Genomic DNA, 9,368 nt, shown 5'->3' with positions numbered 1-9,368 from the left:
ATATTTTAAAGTGGCAGATATGATCTCTATCCCCCTTTGGAAAACAAACAAAACCTGAAATGAAGCAGGACCCTATGGTCCTTCCCCCCATGTCCTCAGCCTGCTTTTTGTCTGTGGAAATAACTTTAGCCAAAGAATAAGTTTAATTAGAGAAGTGAGAAAATGCAGAAACAAAGGAAAACAAAGGAGACCCAGTGATAGTAATTTAGTCATTAAGCAAAGTCAAGGACTTTTATTTCCTTCTCAAGGGCTGTAGATAATATTCTGAGCCGTATCCTGTGAGCTGTATTATAGATACTGAAACCCACACCGGGTGGAAGAAGTTAACTACATGGTGACTGGACTGTAGCCATGACATGAGCTGCCACAATTCTGAGAACCTCAAGGAAATGGGAAAAAACCAACCCTGGAACTGAAGACTGACTGTACTTAAAACAATCAAGATGACACAGGTCAGACCACCTCATGACCAGTTTCACGGTGACTGTCAGAGCTGCCTGTCACCAGAGCTGTTTCTGCATGGAGCCCCCTCCCTCTGGGTATAAAGGCTCTTGCCCCCTGATTGTCAGGGCGGGAGTCGGCCTTTGGACAGAGGTCTGCCCTCCCCCCCTGGTTGCCAGCATCCAAATTAAAGCAAACTTTCCTTTCCACCAACCTGACCTCTTTATTGGATTTTGAGCAGTGAGCAGCCGGGCCCCACTTTCGTTACAAACCTACAATGTCTTTTCATTTCTTTAGAGATAAAATACAAAGTTCCTAACATGGACTCAAAGCCTTTCATGCTCTGGTACCAGTCTACCTCTTCAGCCTCAAGCCTCATCATGCTCTACACTTGTTTTGAATTTTTCTTTTTATAAATTATTATATTTCCGAATTATCTCTCCTATGTGTGGCAGGCCACTTGCACTTTGCTGAAAAGAAAGCAAGCAAAAAAGGAAAAGCAACAAGTAGTATGAATAAGTAGTGTATTACTGATGATGTTTTTATAAGAGGAAAACTTTTTGGCATGTAAGCGTTCCACAGATCACTTGAATTCAAATAAATGTGGGTGTCTGGGTGAGTAGGTTTGAATGGTAGATACGATGTTCGAAACAGCAGCTATGTTATTTCAAATTCAGGTGAAGATAGAGTGTTGAAATATCATTTTATTATATCTTGAAAATTTTGTCCACATGGGAGTTACCATGGGGAGATAACAGTAGGTTTACATGGGTTTGTAGAAAAAGAGAGACAGACAGACATGGTATTTCAACCAACACAAGCTTAGTGATGATTATGAGTTTGGAAAGGAAAATGAATCAAAGACAACCTGTTACTTCCAGCAATCAAGGCTCAGGAACAGCTCTGTGAGTGTGCCCCGAGTGTAGCCGCTGGCTAATCACATCTCAGGGGAAGAGACTCTGCCATAGAAGAGGAGGCTGTTGGTCTTTTTGTGCTTGATGAGGAACAGGAAAGGGTGGTCACAGTGGAAACTGTCTGGAAGTACTGCTGATGTTACAACTATTAATGCTCCAGTCACAGCTGTAGCCTCTGTACCCTCCTCATTCACCTCCACGAAGGACTTGTGGAAGACTTCCGACACCATCAGCTCTCGTATCTTGCTCATGCCTGAGAAGTCGGCTTTCCCCTCAGTGAAGGCGTCCACCATCCCCAGGGCTTTCAGCATGGGCTTGAGGTCATAGGTCTCCTCCACTTTGAACTGAGGTAGGTGTAACTCTATTTCACGCTGGTTCATATTCTGTGGGTTCGTCCACTCTATTAACTTCTCAGCAGTGAGCTGATCTTCAAGCTGTAACAATGAAAAAGGGAACAATTGGCAAGATTGTCAGTGGACACGGAGCCCCCCTTAACGTTGGATTGAAACGTGGAAATCCTTTAACAGTAAAAACATAAATACAGGAGATTCAGTTGATAGGGTTTTATCTGAGGAGGTAAAAATAACAGAGTCCTGAATATATATTATATAATCAAATAAATGTTCTTATATTTTCATGGCTTTCCTATTTTTATGTATATATGTACACATTAATAATATATGCATATGTATAAATATCTATACAAATGGATATATATATATGCACACATATATGAAACAGAATGGTTAAATAAAATTATTTGTAGAAGATGAGCTATCCACTTCTTAGGCTCGTTCTCTATTTCGCGCTTCACTTTCAAATGACCTCTTGTCAATGTTCTTTCGTCCATAAATGTTTACATAGTGCATTTACAACGTATAGCCTACTTTTATTCCTTTTCCTTGCTTCATTTATTTGTAAACTTTTCCTGTATAGATATATGTTTCTCTAATCAAGTTTACATTGTTACATAATGCTACCATTAAATTGATATTCAGTATATATATCTTTACCTAATACCTTTTAAGCATTCACTGCATGTCAGTCCCTAACCTAACCTAAGGTAATACAAACATGTATTTTTCCTCATTTAAAATTTTTCATTATTTTGAGCCACTTCTGTCCAAAAGCTTTTCCCTTGTTTAGACTTGTTGTTATAGGATAAAATCCTAGGACTGAGATTCCCAATGTCATTGATAATGGGGAATTTAGAGCTGAAGCAGAAATATTCTGATGGCTCTTCACATTTCTTGCCATATTGCTTTCCCTAAGGATTTCCAGTTTCCAGTGTTACGAGATATGTATTTTGAGTGTGGCGAGTTTACTGCCGCTTCCACATCATCATCGACTATTATAGTAACGGCTTATGGCCTTTTATGCCAGATATTGTTATTGATATTTTTACATACTAACTTTATTATAACAATGCTAACAGGAGAATTCTCTAATCCCCCCCTTTTTTGAAATCTTAGCAATGAGGTTCTGAATGAGCCTTTGGTCCATTCTGAGCACTTAGGGACCAAATAGTTCAAAATTAAAAAGTGGGCATCAAGATAAAGCTATTTGTCCACCGTCTACAAAAGCACTGTGAATTAGTGGGCAATATGTAACCGCTTTGTTTTTTTAATTTCCTTATTTTACTTGTGAGTGAACTTGCAAATATTTCTATGTGTCACCTATGTATGAGTGTTAATCTCCTTGTATTCAAATGAGTGGACTGGAATATATCAGAGGTTCGTATGGTTGCAAAATAGTTATGTGTGTATCTAGGTATATATTTTTTGTGAACTGACATTCCATAGTTTCATCAGAATATTAATGTGACCTGTGATGTACAGAAACACTATTCGTATCATACCGTGACACCTAAGGTATCGGCTTTATTGTTCTGTTGTGTGCTTGAGCTCTGCCAGCCACTAGCACTGGTCTGTGAGCAGCCCATAGAGCAGTGTCTCACTAGGAATTTAAGCAATAGTAGGCAGCATTGGAGGTGCCAGCTTTTACCTGCTGCAGACCATCCACGTCATTGGGCAGCAGCAGAAACATGCTTAGCTCTTGGCCTTTGTACGGTATTTCCAGGATCTTGACTTGCATGTCCTCCGGTGACGTGAAATTGAAAAGGTTGGTTTGTTTCATCATCTGCACAGGTTTGCTTGTATCCTACAATAAAGTCATGTGGCAAAAAATGTGAAGTGAGCATAAGTCAAAAAGAAAGGTAATATTCGTGTAATACCAAATACATCCTCCTTCTAAGAGATGATCTCAGAAATCTGTGAATTAGAGACAAGAGTTTCTTCAAGGAATCCCAACTAAATAAAGTTAAAAAAAAAAAAAGACAAGAAAATAAGCCTTGACAAATTCTATCTTCTACCCACAGCAGCTATATATTAATCACTAGATATTTAAATTTCACACTGAATGTGTAGCATGTTATGTTACATACATAATTTATAGACAATACCTTGTTCAGCCAAAATTGTTCCTCCCCAGTATTTTCTTTCTTAAATTCCTCATGCCACTTCCCTTTGAAATAGACTGCGTTTAGCAGAACCAGAACGGTAGATTTATCAACAGATCCGCTGGGAAGGAAATTCTTGATTTTTTCTGCAAAGAAAGAAAATCAAAGGTTTGTCATGAAAGGCACAAGTGGTTTGTCTGGAAGATGCTTTGAAAGTTACAAGTGATGATTAAATATTCACACAAATCACCACATTAGGGACTCTGTGCCCGACTGTTCACAAGGTGAAGCTTTCCTCATGGCGCCAGCCTGATGGAGTCGCCCTCATGCAGACACCCCTTCTTTTGACTGGGAACGTGTTTGGTCTCTGGAGTGACATCAGTCATCTCACACTGAATTCTGATGGACTGATTTCAGCTGATCTTTCCACTGGTCAGTTTTCTCCCTCCCTCCCTACTACCCTCTCTGTCCCCTCAATAACCCCCACCCTCTCCTGTTACCTCCATCCTTCCTTCTATTCTTCTTTTCTTCTTCCCTTTCTTCTTTGCTTTCTATTTTTTCAAACTTGAACCCACTACTCAGAGGGAATGGGCCTGAATGTTCTTTAGGACAAATGACATGAACGCTAGAATCGAAAACATGGACTCAGACACCATGTCCCGGGGTGTCTTTGTCTTCATTTGCCACGTTGAGTTGTTGTAGGTTTGGCCTGTATTTAGGACGGGAGGTAGGATATTATTCATAGAACGGAGACATCATCCAGCCGCCTTCCGTGGTTGGGGAGGACGACTGTGGCCATCCCTGCAGGATGCGGGGATGGGGAAGTGGTCAGACAGCTCCTGCTGCAGGTGGCAAGAAGGGTGGTTGGCAGGAGAGTGGCTCGTCTCCCAGTTAACAAAGGATAAGGGAACCCTTTTAATATTATCTTTTAGGGATCATAATCCAGACGTTAAGCCTCTAATTTAAAGAAAAAATGCGAATCAACCTGAAGTTTGAGCAGGGAGTTGGGATCCATAGAGATACTGTCATCCACAGACTCAGCTGAGTTTCCAGGTAGCTGGTCCTGGGATCCCTCCCGGGCTCCCCTTGTTTCTCTCCACACTGACGTGGACCATTCCACCCTCTGCAGTGCCCGCCTCCATCCTCTGCAATCTCATCTCACCCCGGCTCCTGGCACCCCATGCAGTGTCCGCCCCAGCGTTCACACACAGCGGGGAATCTACAGTGATTTTGAAGGAGTGACCCTCTCATAACCTACTGTTAGTCTGGCTTTCCACCCAGGAATTAATCATCTTCCGACTTTCTTCTGCAGCACTGACAAAATCAGCAGACTCCACACTGGCTAGGTAAAATTTCTCAACATTATCCACGTACGCCTGTGACATGGGCAGGAAGAAAGGAGGGATTAAGAGTAATTTATCAGTAACTATGCAGGTATTCCCAGATTAAACTGTGTTCAGTAATGACCAAACAGAGTACCTGAAACAATCCTTACGCCCACTTCCCCGGTGGGTTGTCAGGCTCTGGGACACGCTAGTGGGGGGCGTCGCGGTGCTTCCCCGGTGGGTTGTCAGGCTCTGGGACACTCTAGTGGGGGGCATCGCGGTGCTTCCCCGGTGGGTTGTCAGGCTCTGGGACACTCTAGTGGGGGGCATCGCGGGGCAGGAGCTGAATGCCCCCAGGGCAAATGCTCCCCATGTGGGTCAGCCAGGCTCCTCTGCCTCCCCCTCCCCCATTAGGAGATGGGATCAGTGGACCCAGGATGCAGACCAAAGGTGTGACAGGCCACGAAACTTACCTGAAGAAACTGAACAGTCTTTTCTCCATACAGCCTGTTGGCTACGTTCAGCTCATAGGCATCAGTGGGTTTCTTAAACTCAGTCAGAAGGTTTTGAAATTGATGATGAATATTTCCTGGCCTTTCAACCTTCAAACACCAGAAAGTGAGCTCATTGGACTCTCATTGTATATAAATACTACACCCCCATAGGTCTGTGAGCTCTGTTCCCAGAGTTTGGTATCCCCAGGGATGACATTTGTTGCTACCTCCCCACATATGGTGTATTTTACCAGAAATACCCTTCATAATCCTTACATTCAATCTTCCAGGTAATTCTTCCTTCCTGCTCTAACACACTCCAGTCTTTTCTCTTTTGAACTAGAGGTGCAGCACCATTCCATTACTGGATTGTGTTTTAATTGTCTCAAATGTTTAGGGACCAGCTAAAACTTAAACTCCTTGAGAGCCAGAGCCGTAGTGCACCTCTAACAGCCATCAACTGCATGAGAACGTGAAATTTGTATATTGCCCTATGTTATGACATGAAGCCCTGTTTTACTCCTTGGAGGGATTGCTTTCTAAGACCCCTTGACTGTGCTCTTTGGCTGTTCGCTATGCCAGTCACTCTGAAGTAGGAGCAGTGTGTCTCTGCCAACAGATGCACATCAGCATCTCTAAGTCTTTAGTTCAATTGACACGAAAACAAGAGAGTTCAGAGAACTAAGAAACTTCTCCAAGGAGACAGAGCCAATTTTTCAACTCACGCTTATCTCAACCAGAACCTTCCACTTGCTAACTAAGAGTTTTGGACTGTTTAAGCTACCAACCATAATTCTCACTCCATCATTTTCCAAAATATAGTTGATCATATGCTGATTGCTCTTAATCTAATTTAGGGGTTAATTAAAATTATATAATTTTAGCAACATATTGTGATTACTATAGTTATTATTATTCTATAATAATAATAATACATAACGTTTATGGGGGTTTCTGTCATCCAGGCACTCTTGTCCTGTTTCACATGTAGTTGCATGTCTTGTAGCAGACTTTTTATTGCTCCTAATTTGTATGAAGTCAAATTGTGGCTCAGAGCAGTTGTATTTTGCCATGTTCTCCATTCCTGAACAGAAGAGCACAATTTGAAGCTCCTGAGTTCCCTGGTGGCCTAGTGGTTAGGATTCCAGGCTTTCATTCCCGTGGCCTGTGTTCAAGCCCTGGATGGGGAAGTGAGATCCTGCCAGCTGCGTGGCATGGCAAAAAAAAACATTCTTCAGTTTGAAGCTCCTTTGGGTTTCAGAACCCCTGCTCTTAAGAACATGCTACTCTTCTTTCAAGAAAACAAATATATAAAATAAATAAGTACATAAGATGATATGAGAAACAACTCTGTCCAATCTATTTTGCTTAAGATGTCCCCTAAAAACTGGCTTTTCCCTGTTTATCTGAAAGTCCCAGTTTAAACTCCGACCCTCTTGGATATGTGATGTCCTTCTAGATCCAATGCTCTGTGACTCACGGGATCTTTTATAACTCCTCCTCCTTCTGTGTTCTCTGCAATTTCATTCACGTGCAGGACCTGGAGGAGACGGGGAGTGAGACAAGGAGACTTTAGAGATCTATGTACCCCAGAGTAAATAGAAAAGAAAGAAAAGAAGGAAGGAAGGAAGAAAGAAAGAAAGAAGGAAGGAAAGACAGAATCAAAACAAAATGCCAAATCAAAAAAAAAAAAAAAAAAACCCCAAAAAAAAAAAAAAAAAAAAAAAAACCCCAAAAAGAAAGAAAGAACAAAGAAATGTTCCGTGCAAGCATTGGCTCCTTGAAAAACACAACCTGCGTGTGAAAAACACAAAGCTGGTTGATCACCAGCCAGTTCAAAGAATCCTGATTCATTTTTCATTCATTGCTGAGGAAACATGTAAAGATGTCTCCCATGGATTTTAGTCAACGCACCACTTCTACCTGAACTCTACCATTTAAAGCCTCACCTGTGGTCACTGGGCAGTTGTAGGGTTCATCCCAGCTCCCAAAGGAAGTCTAGGCACAGGGAAGAGATGGGGCGGAGAGCTGGGGGAGAGCATATGCTCCCACAGCTCTGTGCCCGCCCAGTCCTGGGGAGGTTTGCAGCTTCCTGTGCTACCCCTGGGGACAGCCAGGTCTGTGATCATCTGCACAGAAGCCGACAGAGAAACCAGGACAAACGGGTAAGTGTAAAGGAAGCTGCGACCTACCTTCTGGATTTCTGATGCGGTGTGTCCTCAGGCCCCCAAGGAAGTCATGCCAAAGGCGGACATGATACTCAAAGGGGAATAGAAGACATTTTCCTTCTTTGATTGTCTGATCTGTTGGAACAGGTCGACTGCAAAGTGGGTGATTCCTTCCCCGAGTGAACTCATGGTGGCTTGATGTAGTCTGGAACTCCTGGAGAAGCATCAAATTTATTTTATAATGAGTTTACTGAAAGGGAGGTTAGTCTGTAATAAAATTTTCATAAAATATGCCTTATACGTGGGTTGTGGGATTCTGAAAACTATAGCTTCCTTCCTTTTACTTTTTTTTTTTTTTTTTTTTTTTTTTTGTGGTACGCGGGCCTCTCACTGTTGTGGCCTCTCCCGTTGCGGAGCACAGGCTCCGGATGCGCAGGCTCAGCGGCCATGGCTCACGGGCCCAGCTGCTCCGCGGCATGTGGGATCTTCCCAGACCGGGGCACGAACCCATGTCCCCTGCATCGGCAGGCGGACTCTCAACCACTGCGCCACCAGGGAAGCCCCTTCCTTTTACTTTTAAAGCTTTTTTCAATGTACATGTATATACTTCATAATTAGAAGACTATCGAAATAGTATTTAAAAAGAAAACTTTTGTGGGGACTTCCCTGGCAGTGTGGTTAAGACTCTGCACTTCCCATGCAGGATGGCACAGGTTCAATCCCTGGTCAAGGAACTAAGATCCCACATGCCGTGTGGTGTGGCAAAAAAAAAAAAAAAAAAAATAGGAAAAGAAAACTTTTGTGAAAACTAATAGAATATCTTTATCTTTTCTTCCTTACTGACTGTACTAAGACTGGGTAGAAAATGCATTATAACAGATCAAAGACAAAGACTGATGTGTAACATCCCACCATCTCTCATGAGGCACCTCTATGCCTTTTTCCTGAGGGATCTGTGGGTACTGGACATCCTACCCTCCCAATCACACTTCCTCCTAAGGGAGCATTTGGTTTTTGGAAATAAATAAATTACCTAAAGATTAAAGGAAATGAAAAATTGTTTTACTTTTGTCCTGGTTAAGGAATAAAATACAATCAGACAAAACAAATTAGATAAATGATGTAACACACATCATTGTTATTATTTTCAGAAAGGATTCACGTAGTCAAAAGCAGAGCTGCTGGAAGCACTTACCTGTGAGCCTGGAGGAAGCAGAGGTGGGCAGACGGCCTGTGAGCTGATGTGCCGCGAATCGTCAGGTCTGGACTATATACCTCTTTCTTGCTGCCTCCCATCCTTCACAGCAGCTGGTATTTCAAGTAAAGCAGCTTCTGATTTCTTCACCGGGCTACGCATCAGCTTCATGAGCACGAAGTCTCTATGAGTAAACGTAAGATTATTGTTTTATTCTCGTGCGTCCTTTCCACCTGCAGAAGAAATTGTGATCTGCGATCAGTGGCTCATATGAAATGCATGTAGGTGCCTTTCTAGCACCAAGGAGAATAAAGTTAAATTCTAACTTCTTCACGTGCCCTGAGATACTGCGCCCCGCCAGAAATAACCCTTA

At 42.4% G+C, this 9,368-nt stretch overlaps 1 protein-coding gene across 1 annotated transcript; it reads right to left on the bottom strand.

Annotated features, from left to right (window-relative positions):
• Positions 1–1,378: 1,378 nt before the first annotated feature.
• On the bottom strand, positions 1,379–9,101 carry LOC112406131 (serpin B3-like). Its single transcript, XM_024754826.1, is given in 8 exon segments — positions 1,379–1,789; positions 3,360–3,515; positions 3,817–3,959; positions 5,072–5,189; positions 5,612–5,740; positions 7,113–7,172; positions 7,825–8,014; positions 8,996–9,101. Coding segments are annotated over 8 exon segments (1,308 nt in total). The 5' UTR covers positions 9,097–9,101.
• Positions 9,102–9,368: the final 267 nt, after the last annotated feature.

The sequence above is a fragment of the Neophocaena asiaeorientalis genome, unplaced genomic scaffold (assembly GCF_003031525.2).
Source record: "Neophocaena asiaeorientalis asiaeorientalis breed wild unplaced genomic scaffold, Neophocaena_asiaeorientalis_V1.1 scaffold124, whole genome shotgun sequence".
Lineage (NCBI taxonomy): Eukaryota > Metazoa > Chordata > Mammalia > Artiodactyla > Phocoenidae > Neophocaena > Neophocaena asiaeorientalis.
The sequence above is the reverse complement of the archived record's forward strand: the minus strand, read 5'-3'. Positions and strand labels throughout refer to the sequence as shown.